General features: G+C 41.9%; 1 protein-coding gene and 1 long non-coding RNA gene across 3 annotated transcripts in view; one reads left to right on the top strand and one right to left on the bottom strand.

The window, feature by feature from the left end:
- Nucleotides 1–22,354, top strand: part of LOC138690403 (uncharacterized) — a 272,406-nt gene that overhangs the window by 23,389 nt on the left and 226,663 nt on the right. The gene's annotated exons all lie outside the window — the stretch shown is intronic.
- Nucleotides 1,779–22,197, bottom strand: LOC138690598 (poly(A) polymerase gamma-like). The gene is made up of 21 exons (XM_069810650.1): nt 22,194–22,197; nt 19,176–19,458; nt 19,033–19,099; nt 18,279–18,360; nt 18,087–18,196; nt 16,801–16,854; nt 15,618–15,729; nt 14,841–14,930; nt 14,071–14,209; nt 13,842–13,914; nt 13,636–13,756; nt 13,234–13,318; nt 12,772–12,825; nt 10,253–10,372; nt 9,804–9,913; nt 7,352–7,473; nt 7,090–7,259; nt 6,063–6,169; nt 5,748–5,986; nt 4,789–4,860; nt 1,779–2,594 (listed from the first exon to the last, which is right to left on the bottom strand). Exons 1-21 carry the CDS (start codon nt 22,195–22,197, stop codon nt 2,556–2,558), a joined length of 2,253 nt encoding a protein of 750 aa, XP_069666751.1. The 3' UTR covers nt 1,779–2,555.

Genomic DNA, 22,354 nt, shown 5'->3' with positions numbered 1-22,354 from the left:
CCTTGTGTGCATGCACTTGGCTACGGCGTTTATGATAACGTTCTGTTCTTGCCAAGGGAGCGCACAGGAAAAATGGAGCGGAACTACAACTGCAGGGACAAAATAAATTACAGCATTTTCTAGCTTCAGTTAATGCTGTAGCAAGTAGGTACTTTGTAGGTTATGGCTAGTCAACACGTCCTATTTTAAGGCCACATGTTCAGTTACTCCAAGTTTGCCAGAAACTTTTCTTTGGTGTAGGATTACCTATAGTGGGCCTCCAGCTGATTTTCAGGAAAAACACAACAGAAACGACTCAGTCCTTGCTAAGAATGATCATGAGGAACACAGGCTGCTTCAATTAGATTCAAAGAATTTTCAAAACTTTCGTTTAGAAAGTCTTAACTTCTCCACATTTCAGAAACAGGGACATTAAATTTAGCACAGAGGCTATGCTGGTGTCACTCTTGGACTTTCTGCTCGTCCTTTGGAAACACGCACGTATCTGGGCACGTCTTGAACCTTGGAAAAGACTGAACTTACCCAGGCTTGCCAGACTTGCTTAGTAGCCAAATTTTGCAGCTTTCTCTCCATTGCACGTCCTGCAGAGAGTGAGCTGGATGGTCCGCGCAGCAGGTGGCTGATTGCCGGGCTGCCACACACTAAAACCAAAACAGGGTAGGTTAGCTCTCCTCTGGTTTCAGGATTCCTGGGATTTTCACTCCATCAGCACAGAATAAAGTACCACCCGGTTCAAATGCAGAGGAAGCAAAGACGGACTGGGGTGAGAAAGGAAGACGGGCAAGAGTCTGAGGTCAGCCAAAACGAGGAGAGATGAGGTGTGAGTAAGAAACAAGACTGGGTGAAGACAGCAGGTGATTCAGACAGGGTCTTCCCAGCAAAGAGGAACTGCCCAAGGACAAGCAGTCCCAGTCTGATTTTCTTGATTTCTAGCCCTTTCCTGAAGGTCAGACAGCCAAAAGCCCAACAGGCTGCATCTTCTGCAACAAGGTAAGCATCAGCCCTCAGGCTACCGTTTTGCCAAGAGCCCCCCCAGAAACTACACAAGGTCCAGCAGCCTGGAGCCCCGAGCCCGCGGGCCACGCTCGGAGCTGGGCACCCCAGGGGTAGATGGTGGCTGAAGAAACCCTCAGGCGCAGGGAAGGGGAGGGAGTCCATGCTGACCAGCATGCTAGGAGGCAGCAGGCAGCGCTCAACAGCCCACCCCTCGCCTCCTTCTCGGAAAACACGCCACTGGACTCTGCTTAGTCCAACCTGGCCCCGCAGCACTCGACGAAAGGCAGAGCAACAGCAGAGCTGGCCAGGAAGCAGGGGGCTGCGGCTGGTCCCTCCAACCCCTCTTATTACTTGCTCTCTCTAGTTTCTACAGGGACATCCATTGCAACAGCAGAAGTGGAGGCGACTTCACACGAACCACTTCTTTGCTTAGACCTAACAAGTAAAACCACAGGAGATGTTAACTCCTGCAATAGAACGTCCTGCTCAAAGTTACTAACCGTACACAATTTCAATGCAGAGCTGCTCCTCTTTAAGGAGATTGATCATGCATCCCTCACCCCCTCCAGCTGGACCTCCAAGCCCCACACACAGAGCAACCAGCTAAGAAAGCAGACAGAAAACAGCAAAGTCTGCAGGAAGTCTGGTATCAAGGAGCCTCCCTCACCTTCAAGTCCAAGATATTTTCTGGCTCTGGTCATCTTGTCTTCAGCACGATCACAATTAAATACATTCAGTATTGGGTTTAGGGTCTTAGGGGGATGTATTGTGGTAGGAGCAAGAGAAAACAATGCGTTTGTTACTGGGTTTTGTTTTAGTTTAGGCATTTACTTACTTGGGGTTTGTCGATAACCCTGAGGATCTTGCAAAGCTAGCACCGATTGCTTTACTTTTCAGTAAAAACAAAAATGAGAAAGAAGGCCACATACAGCTTTTCTCTCCTTCAGGTATTCCAGAAAGAACTTGCCCTACTACCAGCTCCATCTGGCAAATGACTAAAAACCTCTGTCCCCAGATGATCAGTGATAAGACACTATGCCAGGAAGTGATGTGATGATGCAATTGGTAACAGCTAAGAGGTGCTTCTTCTAGCACTGACTCTTGGTGACCTACGCTGGACCAGATTCAGACAGGACTGCTAGAGTCAACAGCAGCTGCAAAGTTATAACCGCATATGTTTCCCAGAGCATATGAAAGCCTGCTGGAAGGATTCACCCTAAAGGACAGGAACCACGCTTGGCAATATTGTCTCTAGCTTGGGTTGTTTCCTTCTGTGGATTGTAGGGAGAGGAGTCTTTATGCATGAGGAACTTGCCTTTCAATCACTTTGACAGAAGACTTGCTCCATAAACAAAGGAAAACATTTCAGTTGAATTGGTGCAGTTTGAACTTTATTTAAAACAGCTGTAATCTAATCTGCACAGTGCTGGGGCAGCATCCAACCTCTGCAATAGCCAGGGAAACTCCAGAACAGCAACATCACTCTGCACGGGGCCAAGCGTTGAGTCAGGGTAGATTAAAGCGTGTAATCTGACCTATGCTGGATCAAGTCCAGGAAACTAGTAACCTGACTTCTTCCTAAACTTCTTCTTAACACCCTAAGAGTGAGGGGGGATAAAAACAACAACAACAACAAAGCACAATTAGAAGATACTTCTGCAAAGCAAGAGTTAAAAAAAAAAATCCATGTAAAGGCATATACTTTGATATCAATTAGCCAGGTTAGTTTGAGACCAGCTGCAGAAATGCATGTGCTGACTAGAGGTTAAGGGCACAACAGCCTTTAACAGTCTTGGAATATTCAAGTGGAAGAATTTGTTTAAAAGCATGGTAATATTACAGGCTTGTAGACCATTACAAAACACTTTTCATAGTTGCTTTGCTGTTTATCTTATCACCTACTTCAGCTTTAATTCCCTCAAATTCACGATGGAGTTTTATTTACACAAGTGCTGAAGTTGTATACCTACTGTAACTAGTACACAGACCTGACAGTATTGAAAGACCATGGTTTTAACACAGGTCACAAAACCAAGGTAACCATTTTATAAACTCAAGGTGTAGCTCTGCGAAAAGCCACTTAAGTAACATGGGTTCTCTTTCTTAATTTTAACCTGTGAGTAAACCTAAGCCTTGCACTCTTAAGTTTTGGGTTTTTTCGAGGGGAGAAGGAGGAATAAGGCCTCTCAAACCCACTAAGGCACATTTTCTAGGAGATGAATTGCACTTGAAGCAAGCTGGAAACCAGAGGTAATAGGGAAAAAAAAGGTAAGTATATGGTCATGGTCATGCTTTCTCCACAAGTTTGGAATACCAGCAGTAGGGGGAATGCTGGAGAATGAAGGCCGTGCAAGATAGCTACATGCCCCTTTGGTCTTGTCACTAGGGTTTGAGGTGGATGCTTAAGATGATCAGAGCTCAGAATTGCGGTTTAAGCCAAGCAACTAATTTTAAAAGAAGTCAGGGGTATCTGTTGTCCGCACAGCAAACTGGGACTTCAGCTGTCAACGCAGTTTGCAAGCTGCACTATTCAGAGGGTGTGAATTCAAAACCTGGAAATACTAGAAGCAGGAAAGCAGTGTTCCTAGTCTCCTCAAATTTACTCTACCATGACATCATCATTTTGTAGAACATATTTTTTGTGGCACTGCCCTGCCCGCCTTACATTTGGTTTACTTGTTTGGGGTTTTTAAGCAGATCCCACGTGCATTAAAAAAAAAAAAAAAAAAAAAAAAATTATTTTTGGAAGACAGTATTTTACAGTACATACGAAAATACTCTGGAAAAACATACAACTTCATTTACAAAAACACCAAGTTATAAAGAAATTACAATAAAGAGATAGCACAACATTTCTTTCATAGGATCAGAACTTCTCCCCACCCCTCAAAAAACCCTCATGCACTTAACTGGGTAAGCAGTGTTACCGGTTTACAGAACTGGAACTTCAGACTACTACAAGTTTTCATGTAACCACGTAGAACAGCTTTCAGGGTTTATCTGAAAACACTCTCTGCATGCCAATTCCTTTCAAGACTCTACCTTGCAGGTGGGTAGCAGTGTCACAACAGCCTTGGCTATTGCAATGTTTAAGTACATCTTCAGCTGTGTGTTCTGAGTTTAGCTTTCCTACCCAGCGACAACAAAAAAGCCCTCAAGTCTCATGCTGGAGCAGTCTCAAGACAAAAATCAGATACAACGGCATGGGACACGTCTATCATCTCCATACCTTGGTAGCATCCTCTGCTGCATTGTCTTCAATACGTCAATTATTTATGGGCCTCCATGGGAGGCAATACTTGTGTAGCGCGTGGCCGTGTTAGGCAGGGGACAGCTGCTAGCTGAGGAAGCTGAGCACCATTGTGATAGATGACCAGGAGTGTATGTGCCAAACGGGAAAATAGTTTAAGACAAGAACAATATATGCACATGCACTAGGAAAGCACAAATGAATACAAGCACGTTCATACACACTTGAAACCACAACGTGGTTGCAGTAACTACTTAACCTGTTTACATACATTCTGAATCCAAGTCACAGGGCAGCTTGGTTTTTGTGGCCTTTTCCAAAGCTGTTTCAGCTAGTGACAGTCAAGACTTTTAAAAAGACTAATAGGGATAACTCTTACAAGAATATATTTGGGAAATGAAGACTGAAAAAAGTTAAACTAAAAAGCATATTTTTGTTTACATCAATAAACGCGTAGAGTATTGATGTGAGGTAGTCTAGGCACTAGAAGAGTCCATTCAGCTTTTCAGTTAGCCCACTGAGTAAAACCCCTTCCCAATTACATTGTCTGTAGATCTGCTGCTGACATCTTCTGGATTGCCACCGCCTTTGAATGCTGAATCCTGGCCAGTTAACTAGAAGAACAGAACACACAGACTCAAAATTAATTGCTATACTGAAGTTACCTTCATATTTGAGTACAGCTTCCAGTCAACACATTAAACATATTAGTGGCCATTCTTAAAACAACATTTAGACAACACTACCCTTACCACACAGGAATCTCAAGCCTCGCAAGAAGTCGTACTACCCAAACCTTGAACTCTGTACCTGAAGTATTCAACAGTAGGTAACAGTTCTGCAAGCTGATTCTTTACAAGTGTCAAAATTGAGTTTTTTCTAGTTGTTCTGTGCCTCAAATCAGACGTCAAGCCACACAAACAGCTGTTTAAGGAGAGTTATGTATAGCAAGAAAACAAATCAAGCATTCATCAAAAGCCTCCACAAAAACAAGATTTAACAAGCAACTCCACACGGTCATTTCAGCAGTGGACAACCTGTTGAGTAGGCTGCTGATTTCTAAAGCAGCGAAACTATCAAGAGGCATTCAAAAATCATCTGCCAGAACAAGATTAGCTCATACATCCACATTTATAAGATTCATATCCTCTTCCTTTTGAGATTTGGGGTTTTTTTCTGAATTAAGAACTGCTTCCAGTTCATTGAGCAATCGGTCAGTGCAGTAATATACAAGTACAGTAGCATTTGGAGAGCCTGCCACCAGACCAAAAACAGTCACTAGTGCCAGATCTTGGGAAAAAAAGAATTGTTTAATAGCTATACAGTACGTTCAAGACAATTTCTCACACCTACATCCTAGTAAAACTAGCATTATGCTTAAATTTAGATTCCTGAATCCACTGGGGATGCATATATGCATTTCTTCTCAGTTATGTCATTCATTGCACATCAAGAATTAATTCTACTTCAAACCCTCCCTGGCCTAGCCCCCCTTCCTTACCTTTTCTCCGTCTGCTAGTGTTTTGGGGCGTTCTTCTGATGGAGGTGAATGAGGTCCTTCAGTGGTCACTGAATAAGGTCGTTTAGGTGCAGTGTTCTTAGGATCTGTAATTCGAGTCCCACTTAATTCGTGCTGTCCTTGGACAAAACGTGCTCCTGGTTGAGAAGCTGTGCTACGTCCTGGAATGGTGCTACCAACTGGAGGTCCCAATGTTCGTATTGCAACTGTAGCCTCCACTTCTGTAAGAGACACCGCGCTTCTAGAGTTCAGCCATGAAATTAAAGACTGCATTCCACCCACTACGTCAATACATACTTGAATCAGGAACAGGAATGGAGAGTCCCTTAGACACTGATGGCACAGCTACACGAGGTAGCTTCTCTCTCTTGTTAGCACCGTTAGATTTCTGGTACACAGCATTTCTGTAAGAGTCAGATGCTAGAGTTATAAAATGCTCGTTTGTAAAATACTATACATTTCCTTTCCAGAAAGCCCATGCAAGACACATGTCTATCTTCTTAGCTCATTGTCACAGCTCTACCAAACAACAAACTCACAGGCAATCTAGCACGAGATCTTCATTTTGCTGAACTTCAGACCGCAAATTTAAACTTCAGCCTTTTTTTTAGTCAGTCTCTATGTACTTGTACTGTCTTCCAGCTTAGTATATCCAGCACTCTGTACTGCTTTTCATGAATGTATCTGCTCTACCTATACAGGCATCCCATTTTATTTTATTTTTAATGCTACTCCTACAGTACCAAATGGTCTGAACACAGCAGGCATTACACATTTGGTACTCTTGGGCTATTACTCTCAAGATTACATATTCCTCCTGGGCTGAAGTAGCTCATGAACAAGCAGACCTCCCAGGAAGTGACACACACTTTTACTGCCCGAGTTCTCATACTGCTGCACCAAGGCAGCAGCAGCTCTAGTGTTGCTGTGATCAAGATCAGCACTTCAGCAGAACATCATACTGCTTGGCATTAACCATACTTTTTGTTAGAAGGAACAAAATTACCTACATAAAAAACACTCCGGCTTCAAGTTACACACTAGCCCAAGGGGATCTACATTCAAGACCAAATAATTCCTCCGGTATCCACTTCTCCTTTCTTCTGACATGTCTTCCTGTACATTAAATTCATTTTTTCAAGGATTTCTTTAACCTGCCTCCCCCCACGTGCCCAAAGGAGATGACAGCTTTGTTCCTGACGCCATTAGAGCCCTCCACATGCTTATGAACAACACAGATTCAAACAGGAAATCCTAGACCTCATTCACATCGCGAGTCAGTTAAAAAGCAGCTTCTTCACAGCTTTAAGGTTATGGTGCTAACCTTTCTCTCCCGGCTGTAGAGGTGTCCACTTTAGAAATCTTATGTAACAAAGAGGAATTATCTGGTGTTCTGGAGCCCGTGTCTCTGGAACTGTCCAAACAGCTTCCATCTGAAGAAGTCCTTTTGCGCTGAAGCCCACCAGCATTTTGACTAGTACCTGGCATGCTTTGCTGAAACAACAACATCAAAATAATGAAGTCTTCAAGTAATTATTAAAGCAAAAAAAAAAAATATTGCCAGAAGAGCCCAATTTTTATTATACCTTCTTTCTTTTCTGTAAGGTTTCTGCAGGCAAAAAATGGTGGAGGTGCTTTCTCTTCACATGAGCTGCCTCGATCTTCATACCTTCCTTTAGCACACTGAGGTAGTTAGCCTGGCTGTAAACTAACAGGAAATTTAGTGTTGTAGCTTAGTGGGAATGTTTGCGTTGGGTATTTGTCAAAGTTACACATGGTTTTGTTAGAAACAGCAAGCCTTGAAGTCTGCCCAGCCCAAACAAAGAACAAGAAGTTGTCTCAAGATGAAAGTGACCCCAGGTGCCCATTTCACATCCAGTACAGACCAGATACGTAACAGCTATTTTAAGTTCAAACATGCATTTATGTGCTCAGTTACAGCTGTGGTTTGCTAGTCATGCAGCTCACCTCTGAGCTGATTTTAACCTGAAGGAGATCATACTCCTTAACCCTTAGTTGTCTGGTTGAAGATAGATCTCGATGACTTTCTGAATCAACCCAATTGTGCTCAGCTGATGAGAGAACAGACACCTTACTCAAGATTCAGACTAGTTTTGTTTATTTGATATTTACAGTGGCGATTGTGCGTTTTTTTCCTAACAGTTCTGTAACATCATACAACTTTTCAGTAATTTAGGTGTTAAAACTCTACCTGTCCAAGACAGACTGGATTTGAAGGACATCTGACTTATCAGAACCACTACAATTTAAACCAGTTCTTCTTAAGTGCCTGCAAACAACCTTTCATGCAACTAAAAAACGCTATACTAGCACAGCAGTTTCTACAGAATTAAGGCACATTTAGACAAGTTTAACAAGCCTGTCGTGAGCATAGCTGGAAAGTCAGCTTACTAGCATACAGAGTGGGAATCAAAGGAAGGACATGCAACCCAAACAAAAAGGCTTACAACAAGTCTTTCTGCAGGAGATCTAGAAGTGAAATAAAAGCACAAATATGAACATTCACACCAGCAGGAACAGTTGCTTCAAAGTAAATTCAATAATGTTTTTATGGAAAAGTGAGATCAAGTTCATTTAACAAAAGCCTTCCAAACTGTGAGCCTTATACTCTTGAGCCCATCAACTTTGCCCTCTAAAAATATTCTCTCAAAGTCAAGGCACATGATAAAAGCTTTCTTGCACGTAACTACTGGTCACTCCCACATTTGCCAAAGGATATCACACCTCTCAAGAAATACCTTTTCTGGCCAATCTCTCTGCGTTCAAACCCTATATCTGAAACACACGATAGGCTGTGCTTCACTAAACTGAGAGCGCACAGCTCTGCTAATCAAGTCTGTGCACAGAAATACAGGATTTAACATTAGTTCTAGCCTCTCAGCAGTACACAAACCTTGTTGACGTGATTTACATTTGCCACAACATTCAAACACAGTGCCACTGGATGTAACGTACAAGACAAGCATCAGTTCGGGTAACAGTGCAAGTCTGAGGAAGTCACCCCACCTGGCCTGAAAGTCAGACAAGCGTTTTGATGCCTATTTTCTGTGCTTTTCTCATATCCCAAAGCGTGAGCTAAAAAGAAGGTCCGCTTTTACTGCATTTACTCATGTTGTCTGAGCAACACAACACACAGCTCACGCTGGTACCATGGAGAAATGTTTGTTTGCACTGATGAAGAGTTTAAAGGAGTGCACTGTTTAGAACTTTTTGTCCAAACACACTTGTCACTTCAGAAGAGTAACCCGATTTCCTTAGTTTGTCATTATGATAGCAAGGCATGAGCCTCACAGCACACGTGCACTTCTGAAAGGCACAAGAGCAGTCAGCTTGGGAAGAAGTAAACAGACTGTGGAAAAGACCTATACTTTCAGACGACTGCTCAGCCCCAACCCCCTTTATTCTAGCATTATCTAACAACGCTTGCGATATTACTTCATTTCTGCATCTATCAAAAGGAATAAAGTAAGATGAACATGGAGCTTGACGTGCAAGACTGCATGTCGTTACGATGCGACCACTCACTGCCTTTCAAAGTTCTGGGATGGTATCATACACAAACTGTTCTTTTGGAAACAATACTGTCAACAGGCATTCACAACTTATTTTAGAGCCTGATACAGTTAATTCCCACTTCCAAAGTTCAGCAACTGACAACTGCTTTTGACAAGTGTAGCTACACCCAGTAAATGGACATCTCTCTCCTGGCTTCACATCTGACTGTCCACTTCAGGAATCGCAGTTCCTTTCTGATCGTTTACCATGACCTGCAGAACTGTTATTTCACATATGGGATATGGTATATAGGACCGTAGTACACACTTTTGTTTCAAGGTGGACTTACATTGCCAAAGCGTCAAAATAGTATGTTTCTAAGGCTAATCTTCTACGTGTCACGCGCTACAGAAATAGCTAATAGCTAATACCAGAAGGAAGCACAATTCACTTTGCGAAGCAACTTGCACTAGAATAAAAAAATATGAAACCCTACGAGACTAGAGCAAAATAGAGGCTTACCTGTATCCTTGAATGACTGTATAACGCACGTTAAATCAACGTTAACACTTTCTGCATTTTCCACTTTCCTAAACACGATTCCAAGAAACCACATTGACACATATCCACTCCTAAAAAGACAGAGTCACAAATCTATCATTTATGCACAGATGCCAGTTATTTGGGTGCTAGTATCTACTCTCAAGAAGGGATTAAGCAAAACAGTTTAGTTGTACGCAGCAGCTAAAGACTGGAGTCAGCCCATACTCAAGTTCTCCGAGAACTCCTCTCTCAAGTTCTCCCTTCTTTAAAAAGATCCTACATGCTCAGAACCTTGCCTGTCAGATGTCGTACCTACAAAACAGTAGGTACGTAACTGAGCATCTCTCACAGGTAAGCTGAGGTGAAGGGATATAAACAAGGTACAATACATCAGCCACACTCCAGTTCAGAAAAGTAATGAAACTCACTGTTTACAAAGTTCTCGGCTGCCAGGGAAAGACTGTGGCTTTACATGTGCAATAGATATAAATTCATTCCTCTCCAAGTTTCCAACCAGCACACGAATTTTAGATTCCACAAGGCCAATCCTGATAAGAACAAGAGACATTTACTCATTTTTGACTGTATCCAGCACAGTAGTTATATGCTTTCTTATAACACAATGCTAGTACAAAAATGCTAACCAGTCAGTAAGTAGTAAGTTTCATTCAGCTGAGCAGACACTAGATATTTATATCACACACACTGGAGCTGGAGATGTTTCCAGGGACATTGGAGCTTCAAAGTTTCCAAAGACAGAGGCAGTAAGTAAGTTTAACTTGTACTCTTAACAGGTCAGACACAACACTTCAACATATAACCTATGATGAAAATATCAACAAGAAGCAGATTCCCAGCACCTCTGGCTGCATTTTGAAGTGCAGCAAAACTTCTTTTTTACCCCAAAGATCAGGGAGAACAACCGTTTAGAAAAGGCTCGAGCACAACTCTTCCATTACACCTGAGTAAAGATGCTATTCTTCCTGCAGATTGACCTGTGAAAAGAGTTTACCCTCTTCCAGCCAAACTGAAGAATATAGTTCCTTTAATAAACAAACGATCCAGTCAACACAGTCTCATCAGAGACTTACCCAAGAAATGTATCATGACCACAAAGGCTATTCTTTTAAATGAAGTACTGGCATTTTACCCTTCTACCTAAAACACTGCTACCCTTGAAAGCAGTCAGAACTCTGTACATTCTTCACAAGTATCTTATGTTGATGAACAACAGAGATGTGCCATCTATTCCCAAATCCATTCAAGAGTTGGTGAACTAAACTTGTTCTTAGAGCAAACGGAAGCAGGTTTGTCTTCTGCTTTTCATTTTCCCAGATGCAAAACTAAGCCCCATTTGCTGCCACTTCTGTCACTGCAAAAACGTCAGCTTTTACTGCAGCCAGAACTTTCCTCATCTTTATTGTGAGATACAATAAGCCTTCTTCACTTCAAACATGTCACATTAAAAACTATTTGGCTCTAAGCCCTCTGCCCATAACTCCTTGTTGTATACCTAACTGCGACTGACATCAAGCTGTAGCTGACACGATTTTTAAGTGAACAAATTAACAAGTTCAGGTAAGAGGTATTACCTACTAGAGCTATTTTTCAACAGGAAAGAAGATGTCTTTCAGAGGTAGCACAAGAATTAAATCATTTGCCTTAAACTGCAAGCCAAACCCTGAAGTATAACCAAAGTGTCCTCAGAACAGGGGTCTGGTACACACAGCTATTTTCCTTGCTTACTTGAGCAAGGCAGGCAAAGCACTCGTTTCTTCAGAATAAGAACACCACACACATTACAGTACCTTAATTCCTCACCGTTTCCCCTTATTTCAAGACTCACAGTTAGTCAGCCCATTCACACAGGTTCAACAAGTTATTATTGGCATGTCTCCCTTGAGACAGTGACAAATACCATGTCAGAAGCAGTCATGTTCTCTAACCACAGTTGAAGTGGTTCTCACATTACCTTTCACAAAGTAGATCAGCACTCCTGCAATTTACCTATCCACTACCAAGCATGCTGAGATGATCATTTCCAGCACTAAACACAAGATGCCTGAGCACACTACTAGATTAAAACTCAGTAAACACTATTTATCAGCATTCAGGTACTCTGTGCAGATGGTCAGGTTTCACCCCGATTAAACAGCCTTGTTTCACTTCACTGGAGAAAAGTAGGCTCTGGAACAGGCGGACTACCTAACCAGAGCAACTTAGCATTGAGTGCAATCTAGTCCTAAATTAAATATTACATCCAGTAAAAAAGCTATGAAACCAAGTCTTCTAAGGCTCTACAACAGTTGTCTTCAAAGTGTCGGGGGGGACGTACCCCAGGGGGTGCACAAGACAATCCACTGGGTCCAGGAAGAAAAGATTAGAGCTTCAGTAATGTGTACGTAACTTGCAAAGAAGTAGATATAGACCGCAACTATGTGTTCAAAAATGACTATTTTTGTTGTTGTTTTGCTCACAGGAGTGCACAAAAGTTTGGAGACCACTGCTCTGTAAGTCAGTAAAAGATCAAGCTCTCCAGTGTCCACTACGCATCTGATGACATCAAGTAATCCCCATTTACTTCAGTCTCTGCAACAAGGAACATCTTCCTAACTGAAGTAGCCTTGGGTAAGTAGTCTCCTTAGACTCCTGGCATCTGCTTCTCCAGATGACACAGAGCATACGCACACTAACCCTCTTTGTTCCTTCTCATCATGACTTAGGTCTTTAGGTTAACTTCTTAAACAGCAAGATAACTTATGCTAACTTCCCTTCACAAGAAAGCTTTTAGTTTTGCTGAGGAACTGTCTACTTAACTCCGTACTGTATTCCATGCCTAGCTGCACAGTCAAATACTTTATTTTTGTGAACTGTATTAACCAAATGAAGCGCAACACTGAACTGAGCGTCAATGATGTATTGAACCCACACTCAAAGCAAGACTTACCACTCCAAGTGATGCTCTTTAGTAGAGGCACTAGCAGTCAGCACAATATAATGTCTAGAAGAAAAGAAAAAGTAACATCCTAGCTCAGGACTTGATATTCCTTCAAATGAAACCAAAACTGCCTTAAATGTATAGAAAATGACTTCCAGACAAGACACAGTATATCCTGCAGGCAGCACAGTATTAACTGAAGAAAAACTGATTACATCCTTCAGAATTGCGTTCTGCTGCCTTCTGAGTATCAGAGCTGATTTTTTTTTAATAAAAACAGTGTCAGTGGCAAAACACAAACAGTTTTTCTATCTTCCCTCTACTTATCCTTACCAAAATTCCTATGACTACCTCCAGCTTCTGAAAAACAAACATATCAATGCCATCTCGTATTTCGACTGCAAGCTAAAACTCACTATGCTAACCAGTACGGCAATCATTTCAAGTTCAGGTAACAGATTTCATACATACTTGTATTTCTGAAAGAAGTCCAGTGGTTCAAAGAGCTTTGACCAGTCTGATTTTCCTTGGAGAATCTCATTCGTGACTGCAAGACCTACAATTAAGGTTGAAAACCTTACTACCATTTTGTTTTTAAGACTAGCAGAGCGTGATAGAAACTTCATAAGAGAAAGGTTTTGAACAGTAATTGACAGATCAAAACGCAGGAATTCCCTTGACACAATACAGGCCTACTACAACAGTTCATTGTAAAACTGGTCCCTTGTTGCCTGCAACAGGTATACTTCCCAGAGAACTCTTCTGCCTAAAAGGGCACAACACCGCACGGAATATAACCAAGTCAGGTAATGTGGTTTCATATTGCAAGAATTACACCTTTTAAGCAGTTAATAAGCATGGAAAGAACTTTACCATGTCTGAACTCCTCCACCATTACCGCTCGCGTTGATGTGGATACGTTGTATGTAGAGTTCTGCTGCGGATAGGCTGGGGTGATGATAGGCATTACGTGGTATCGGTCTGATGGGTTCACCTGTGATGTTAAAACAATTGTGCTCGGCACCAGCAGCTTAGCTTAGAAGAAAGGTTAAAGGCTTCCAAATTCCATGTCTACATACCCTGGGGTCCCATACTGGTAAATTAAGATTGCTCTCTTCCTGTTGTTTCAGCAATACAGGTCTTGGCCACTCCCTAAACAAGAAAAGCCAGGAACTGACCGTCCATTTAAAACTCTGCCATGTAATTCAGGGTAGGACTGAATGGTGTTGGTCTAAATCTTACATAAAGAACCACCTCAGAAAGTGTTACTGCTTTACGCAAATCAAAATAGTCATAAATAGCTCTTACCATTCTGAAAAAACCAAGAAGAACTTGTTCATCAGAGTAGAAGCCAAAGCGTTTGGGTAGAGTTGACACGTTCTCGCTACTAGCACAGCACAGGAAACCCCACCAAGAAATCCCAGCACGTTGGAGTAAATGCCACGTCCTACAATGCAGACATTGTCCTTAGCCTGTAGTCTTCCCATGCCCAAGTATAGTCCTTCAAATTTACAGCACCACCTTCACAATCTATAGAATACCTAGCACCCTTCAGCCTCCAAGTCAGTTATTTTTGCAGTGCAACGAGGCCAAAACTGTTGGTCCTTACAGCGATGAGAAAAAGAATCGGTACCACACCACTTCCCAAAATGCTGCTACTCTGAAATTTGCCTGCACTGCTACAGCTACTGCTTCACTCCAACTTCCCTTAAGAAGAAGGTTCTGCCATTCTTCTAGCACTTGCTCTAGTCACATGCGCAAACGGTATTTTCTTATTCCTTATCTATCAAGCTTTTATACCTCACTGGGCATTTTTATCCTTTCTAGTCAGGTTCCTGGTAAGCAATGCAGCACCTTGTCTTGTAGGCACTCCCCTCATCTCCCCACTCTACCCCCATTAAAAAAAACACAGAATCTACCCCACGGACAGTCCTTGAATCTAAACCAAAACACAGGTTTTGAACTAAAACCTGTTATCTAAACAGCTATCCAAAGATGAAGGACTTCTAACGCTATTGTTTTTTCAGCACGAGGTGCCTCTGAAAAGTTTAAAGATCACAAACAATCACATCACTCACGTTTTGCCCACAGTTTAACTGCACGGAGCGTGAGCCGGAAGTTCTCTTTATTTGGCACTAGGTGCAGTATTTCATCAGTAACTCTGCAGCCTGTAAGAAAAAACAGTTGAAGTACAGCACTTCCTGGTAGCAGGTACAAGTCAGTTCTGTGCTATACTGGATCAATAGCTTACAGTTTGTCCTGCAAGTCTATGAAAACAAGTTTGCATTACTTGCTTTGTATTACCTTAAAAATCAGAGGTTACACATAACCTTACAGACACATAACATAACAAATTAGAGGTTACACATTCAGTATCACCTCAGGCAACTGGTGCCCCCAACAGCTTTTTCATACTTTAGACTACAGCCAACAATTTTCAATAAGGCCCTTCTACAGGATTCCGAAAGCTAGGTTTCTTTCAACAGCCAGGAACAATTAAACCAGTCCGTGTTAAACAGTGAGCAACTTCGGCTTCAGGTATTTTAAATATCCTTTTTTTTTTTTAATGAACTACCACACATTCTTCTCTATCAAGTGCTCTACCTATTCATCTGAAGCAGTTTCTGTGGCAAACTGGAACACCACACACACCCCAATCAAAGAAACATGAAACACAGGTCTATCTAAACACACAACTTGAAACAGCTAAATCTAAGCCCACTCGCCACCTCCTCAGATCTCAAGTATACAGGGGATCAGTTTCTGCATCCTGTACAGAAACTTGGGGTGTGTAACGTGCATTCCATACCAACTTTAGTAACATTTTCTTGTTAAAGATGTGCAAATATGCTTACCATTTAAGCTCCGTATACATCTTATATCCAGGCTTCTGAGACACGAGTTGTCTCTGAGATCAAGATTATCAGCAACAGTTGGCACAGACAGTCTTGCAAACACGAGATCAATCTTAAGAGGAAAAAAGTGCCAACCGTTAGAATGCCCCGCAGTCTGCAAACAGCACACTGGTGGGGGACAGTTCCTCAAGTCTAAAAAGAGTGGTTAACATTTGTATTTAGAATTATGTGACTATAGATACATCTCCCAAGAGATTTATTTGCCAGAAGACTCAATGTAATTTCTAGAAGTTCCCAATTTTATTTACAAAGCCTTCACTGCATCACCCCTTTCTTTTTAAGCCAGGGAAAGGAAGAGGGCATTTTAAGTTGGAAAAGATTACTCTAGACTTAGAGTTTCAATCAAAAGGGAACTTAAAATTATTCACAGAATTAAGACTTAAGTTCAGTCACCTCAACTATCCTTCAGCAAAGGAGAGAGCATTTCCTTTATGCAGTAAGCCCTTTTGATCCTGAAGTATCTGGATTTTAGTACAGTCTGAGGCAAGAAGATTATCCTGTGAAAGTCTGTACCAGATAAAGGCCACAAAAAGGTCACTGAATAAATCTCTTCGTGATAGTGATACCAAGCAGTAACTTGCTTAGGTACTACAGCAGGCAGGTCTTGATTCATTGTATAGGATGTATTCAAGATAGCTGGATTCCTGCAGCTGACAAACCTAGGCGGGAGGCAAATGAGTACTTTCACTTTCCCTTTTCCAGATTGTTTGTCCCATGACCACTTCATTTTGGATTTGCAGCAAAACATTTAGTCTGCTCACATGATTCGTACAGTGAACTACACTGTACACATCCCTCTGTAGGTACCTAGCTTGGCAGAGCTAAGAAGACTTAGCAAGGACACCGCCTCTGCTCCCACTCTGCACGATCCTAGGGATAAATGCTATTCAAGCAGGCTACCCTGGTCTACAGCACAGGTCTAGAAAAAGATGTCCCTGATGCTCCCATGCCTGCTAGGCTCCCTAGGGGCTTATTTTCCTATAAGCTCCCGTTCTACTGCAATGTCTTCTCCTCGGATACGTTGCGGTCCAATATAGCACAGTCACAGCTCCCTGGAAAAGTTATCCTATTCCAAAGCAAGAAAAAATTTACCCACTTAAAAAAAAAATAAACAAATGCTTACCTCAATGCCATCAAACTCAAACTTGACAACTGGTACATATGCATCTTCAACTGCCTGGAAAGGAGAGGATAACTGTGTAAGAAAACATGGTTTGCTACTTTAATGTTTCTCCTGAACTACGACCAAATGCAGAATTTACACTGCTAACTACTCAGTATAAAGACTGAGTTGCTTCCAAACCAAAAGAATTGTTCCTAAGCTGCAAGCAGTATAGCAAGCACTAAGATGGTATAATACTAGCTTTAACAAGTTATTTAGCCAAGAGATTCGGAGGCTGATCATGTATTGTAATGAACAAACAGTGCACAATGAGCCATCAGCATCAGAGGTTGTAAGGTACTTACCTTGGTGGTGAGGAAGAAAAGCAAGAGATTTTTGTAGCTATCTTACTACTGGTTAACATCCAGAGAAAGCGAGGAAATTCTGTCCGCGTTTGACAGCACGCGCTAGCCTCCTGTATTTTTATTTTCTACCATGCCTGAGATGCTATCAGCTACCTTATGGGACAGTTTTCAATTTTGTAGACCACTTGTCAGAAAGGTGCCACAGCCCACTGAGTCTGTCTTCGGTCACCTAAACAAAGGCTCATTAGCTATGCATATGAAGTCTTTCAAAATGTCTGCACAAGGAAGACCAGGCAGAGAGAAACACTTCTCAGGAGTTCGGTTCTATACGCAAGGTACACAACATGTGCACCAGAGGGTCATTTTACAAGGCAGTTTTGTATAGTCACAGCACAGCTCCTATTGACTTTATGCAAAGCTGACTGTGCGTCTCTTCTACAAAGTCTCAGGCTGAGTAGCCAGAGAAGAACAGGACCAGAGAAGAATGAATTAGAGGTCCTAAAGTACACCCAGAGGAACACCATGGCAAAGGTACTGACAGAAACCTTTCCACATCACATTCAACTTCCTTAGCTCTCAGGCTGCCCCTTCCTCTACCTGCATGCAGTTACCTTCTTGCCAAGCCCCTTGCTACAGCTAAGATGAAAGCAAGGCTCCTAGGGACAACCTTGCTTTTGGATACTATAGCCCACTCATTCCCAAACCATGGGTAGGGGAGAAGTGAACCACAGAGATTCTCATTGGACGTACAGTCATTGGGGAAGGGAACCAAAAGCTTGACTTCAACACTTTCCTGCTGCGTAGACAGTATTTTACAAGGGGCTCAGAAACAAGTCCCTCTTTAATTTTGGTCTGTAAGACAATCACTACCAATAGGAGTCTTTAACAGGAATATTCTTATTGTCGGAGTTGCACAATCTATCAAGGAGAGAGCTTGCTTACTCTTAGCTTTTTTATTTCCTCCTGACGTTTTAGTTTTTCAAAGAACGACTGAAAGAAATCCGATCTTTCTACATGTCTAGGAGCAACACAAGCCACATCTATGTCAGCACCTGCAAAGAGATGCCATTTCTTCTGTTACTGTTGGAAGACACTTTCAAACATTACAACTATGACCAGACAACAAAAGTTTACCTTTAGTGTGTACTCCAAGCCTGTAAGAACCAAACGTAAATATTTTGCCACCACCATTTGCTACTACTGAAGGGGGAAGATTCTGTGGGTAGAAGAGAAAGAGTTTTCTGGAGAACAGAAGATACACGTTGACCTACGTGCAAGTTTAACTAGCATATAAGTTACTTAGGAAGACTACAACAGCCTCCATAAACAATGTCTTCTCCCTCCCATACCGAGTTGTTAGTCTAATAGACTGATACTGTTTTTCTGAAGGGAGTGCTTGCAACTCACAAACAACAGCAACAAAAAAGGTGAGTAATGTAGCAGTCGCTTCATCAATTTAAACAAATTAAGACCTATTATCAGTCTTCCCTGCAGCAGACCCACGTAAATTAACACCATCTAAGAGCCATACCAAAGGCAAGTCTAGAGTAATAATTTCAAACTAGATTGAGTGCTGTAGGCTGTCTGGGGCAAGTTTACTGCCCAGTTACCATCTATCTCCCCCCACAATGTCTTGTTTCAGCTTTGTTAACCGCTACAAGTCAACTGATAGAGCCACTTCACAAATTTGTTCAGTGCCCCAAGGACTTGAAGGTCTTCATCTGAAGTATCTTTTATACATTATTTCAATGGCTCTTACTACAGATCTCCTTGATACTTAAGAAGGAAGTTAAATGTTGAACTTTAGCATAAATCCTAGTTAGTATCGCCTTTGGAAGAAACAAAAAGGCTTCAGCTGTTTTGATAAGGACCTATCAAAAAACCTTACCTTGCTCTCACCAAGTTCTGAAATCCATTCTTTGACCAAGTGATTCAGTCTACCAAGAACGACCAGCCTGTAAAGAAAACTCATGTTAAGTTTGCCTTAAAAAAACCCCCAGGACATTAACAAATTTTACAGTCTTGTTATACCTGTGATTCAGTTCTTCCTCCTCTTCAAATACCCCCAATGCTTTCATCGCTTCAAGCAGCTTCTGAGTATGAATGGAATCTATATCCGTAGGAGGAGCCAAGCTAATTGCAGAAGTAATTCCATAGTGCCTTGGAGGCTGGTTCTGCAGCCTAGGAGTACTGGGGGAGAAAATAAAATACCAAAGACTCCACAAAACAAAAAAACCAAAAACCAGCAAAACAACCACCACCACCTTACTGCAAAACACCCTTCCGCTTACAGGTTTCCAAATCAGCTTCTGCCCTTTTGCCCAGCATTAACATAAATGAGGGAAAAAAGATCCTGCTTATGGTTTTTAGATAATTTGACCTAACTTAGAAACTACGTCTTTAAAAAGCACTTGTGGATATAAGAAAAGATCCAAGTTGCTACCATCTGAAGACAGCGTATTTGCATTGCGCTAGACAGTTAGAACTGATCGCCAGGAAATGAAAAGGTTTGCAATCCACTAAGGGTGACACTACGTACAGCACAAGTTTTGGACACATTTCAGTTTCACAGCACTTTTGAGTTAAGGTTATTCCCATCAGCTTCCTGATCACATTAAACAAGACAATTTAACACTGGCTTCTTTTAGTTCAATGTATTTGCTGTGCTTCTACTGATTCTGAAAGGACATTATAGTTGATTGCAGAGCAAGGACAAAGTGGTCTGTTAAACAGAGTTGTTGCAGTAAATTCAGCATTACCTTGGTTTTGTCTATGGAAGAGGATGAAGGAAAACATCAACCAATCTGCAGCTAATGTTGCTAGCAGAGCCTTGTGCTCTTAACACAGCGTTCCATTTTTATAGCTCAGAGGCTTAGCTCTACATACATCTGGTTTAATCTAAATCCAAGAGATGTACGCAGAGCAGCACAAGTTAAGCTCTGTTTGTAGAAGGTGCTCAAATCTGCTTTAGCTAGCTCACTGCCCAGTTAGGCAGAGCATTACCAGCTGAAACCAGGAGAGAGAAAGGAGTGGCACAGGAGGTAAGAACTGTACTTAATGGATCAAGGGTCTCTACAGAAACACTAGTAGCAAAAGGGGACACACATTAAAAAGGTCTACAACTCATCGTGCTTGTCAAAGAGTCCATATCCAGACCCTAAGGCTACAGGGATTAATGATGGCATTATTCAAACCGGCTATTTTCCTACTTCACAAATGGACAGCTCCAAATCTTAGCTGGGTTAGTCAAGAGACGCTTAGAACTATTTAAGGTATCTGACCCACTTTGGCTGGAATGGGATGAGGAAATGCTCAAAGGACAGCCTCAACACTTGATTTTAAAAAGATAGCTTATTACAACTCCTTATTTCTAATTGTTGCCTTTACTCTGCCACTGAGGGAAGATGGATTTCCCTCTCGCAGAGTAGCTTTGTCCAACTAGAGACATAGCTTTTAGTCACCTAGTGGGCTCCCCCACCCCCCTTCTCTATGAGCTCATTTTTCAAACTTTTTTCTAGGCCTTTTCCAAAAAGCTGGAGGGGGTGGGGGGTGGTATTAGGACTGTAGTCCTATTAACTAGTCTCCCCAGTCAGAACGGCTGTTTACTTTCAAGTGTAACTAGGCCCTGACCTAATTTGCCTTGCCTTGTTTATAGGCATTGTCAACTTCCACTTCATAAGCAAAAATATTCCTAATGCGTATTTTCCTTCTTATGATACCATTTTCATAACAAATACAGAAGGAAAGCCTATGTTTAATTGCTGTGCATTACATCTAAATTAAAACGCCTACAGCAGCAACTTCCTACATGCTTTACGTATTACTTGCAGCGTACAACTTGCACTTCAGAAAGTTTGCACAACACAAGAATGGCTTCTAGACTTTGCTAGCATCCAAGATCTTTCCAGTGTACAGAAGGCCACCACCTAGCTGCCTTTCATTGCTCCATTCTTCCTACAGAGGCTATAATTAGAGACTGACATAAAGGACAATATCAATGAGATATATCTGATATTATGAAGAGCCAATTCTTTTAGTCAATAGTAGATATTTTACAGCTGCTTGCATGTATTACTGAAAATTTGATCTCACACCTTAAAAGTTGAGGAAAATGGCACTTGGAAAGTTTTACTGAGAGAGTGACTTATGCCCAATAGAATTCGTTCCCCTTTTAGAATTAATTAAATAAATAATTAAAGACATAAAACCTTCCTTCTCTCTCTCTCAACTGTACCAGGCTGCCAGGCATATACAAAGAAGAGATCTTATGAGACAAAGTAGCATACGTGGCATACTACCTATTCCTCCACCAGCCTTCTGTTTAAATGAGAAGTCTGTGGCAGTTTAATATTTTGCCAACTCTTGCTATGATTTGTCCACCATAGGGAACACCTCCAACATACTTCTGTTGCGAGAGATCCCAATTTTGTACAAGAAGTTCAACTGATTTGTTCCAAGGTTCGTCGCTCCTTTATAGCTTCACAAAGCTGCGAGCCATTTCTCCTGCATACTCCGAGAGACAATGGATAAGTTTACACTATTACAGTTCAGGGAGTTGCCTTCAGCCATCAGGGCGGTGTAGGAGCCTTCACCGTGAATGTGTCTCTCCCACTCATGAGGTTGGCTTGCCTCCAGCCAGGTAGAAATGTATCACTCCAGCCTTTTCCACCCTCACCACTTGGGAGGAGGAATGACTGCAAATTAGCTCCTGAACCCCCAAAATTGATAGCACAAACCAAACCAAACCAAAAAACCCCAAGCAACAAACCAACCAAACCCAACCAACCAAGAAAACCCCCAAACCCCATGACCTTCACTGAAGTAAAACCACCTACACCTCCCATTCCTACCACACAAACTCATGCTAAAAATAGCCTGCAGACACCTGCTGGCAAGCTAAAGCACCTTGTTCCCGACGACAGCATTCAGAGAAAGCCACCTTTTTTTCTGCCTTGAAGCTGGGTTGGTAGCCTGAGAGCAGCACCCAGCCGCAGGCCGTTACGAGCTTATGGTGACAACGCAGTGCCGAGACACGACAGAGAACCTTACGCATAACTACGTTAAAACCAGGGGCTCTGACAAATTTTTCTAACCTAAATGATTCTATGACTGTAGGGTTCAATTATATGGAACTTAGTTACTGGGCCTGAAAGTAGCTCATGGTCGCAAGAGCGTTCCAGACACCTTTAGAAGGCCTTGAACAGAATAAA

This window comes from Haliaeetus albicilla, chromosome 22 (genome assembly GCF_947461875.1).
Source record: "Haliaeetus albicilla chromosome 22, bHalAlb1.1, whole genome shotgun sequence".
Classification (NCBI taxonomy): domain Eukaryota; kingdom Metazoa; phylum Chordata; class Aves; order Accipitriformes; family Accipitridae; genus Haliaeetus; species Haliaeetus albicilla.
Note: the sequence above shows the minus strand (reverse complement) of the source record. Positions and strands in the feature narration are given on the sequence as shown.

Bases quoted from the DNA above. Each gene is read 5' to 3' on its own strand.
- LOC138690598 (XM_069810650.1), bottom strand. The intron at 18,361-19,032 runs GTAAGGTTTTTT...TTCTACCCACAG, and splicing joins CAGAACTTGGTGAGAGCAAG to AATCTTCCCCCTTCAGTAGT. The intron at 13,319-13,635 runs GTAAAGTTCTTT...CCTTAATTGTAG, and splicing joins GGTGGAGGAGTTCAGACATG to GTCTTGCAGTCACGAATGAG.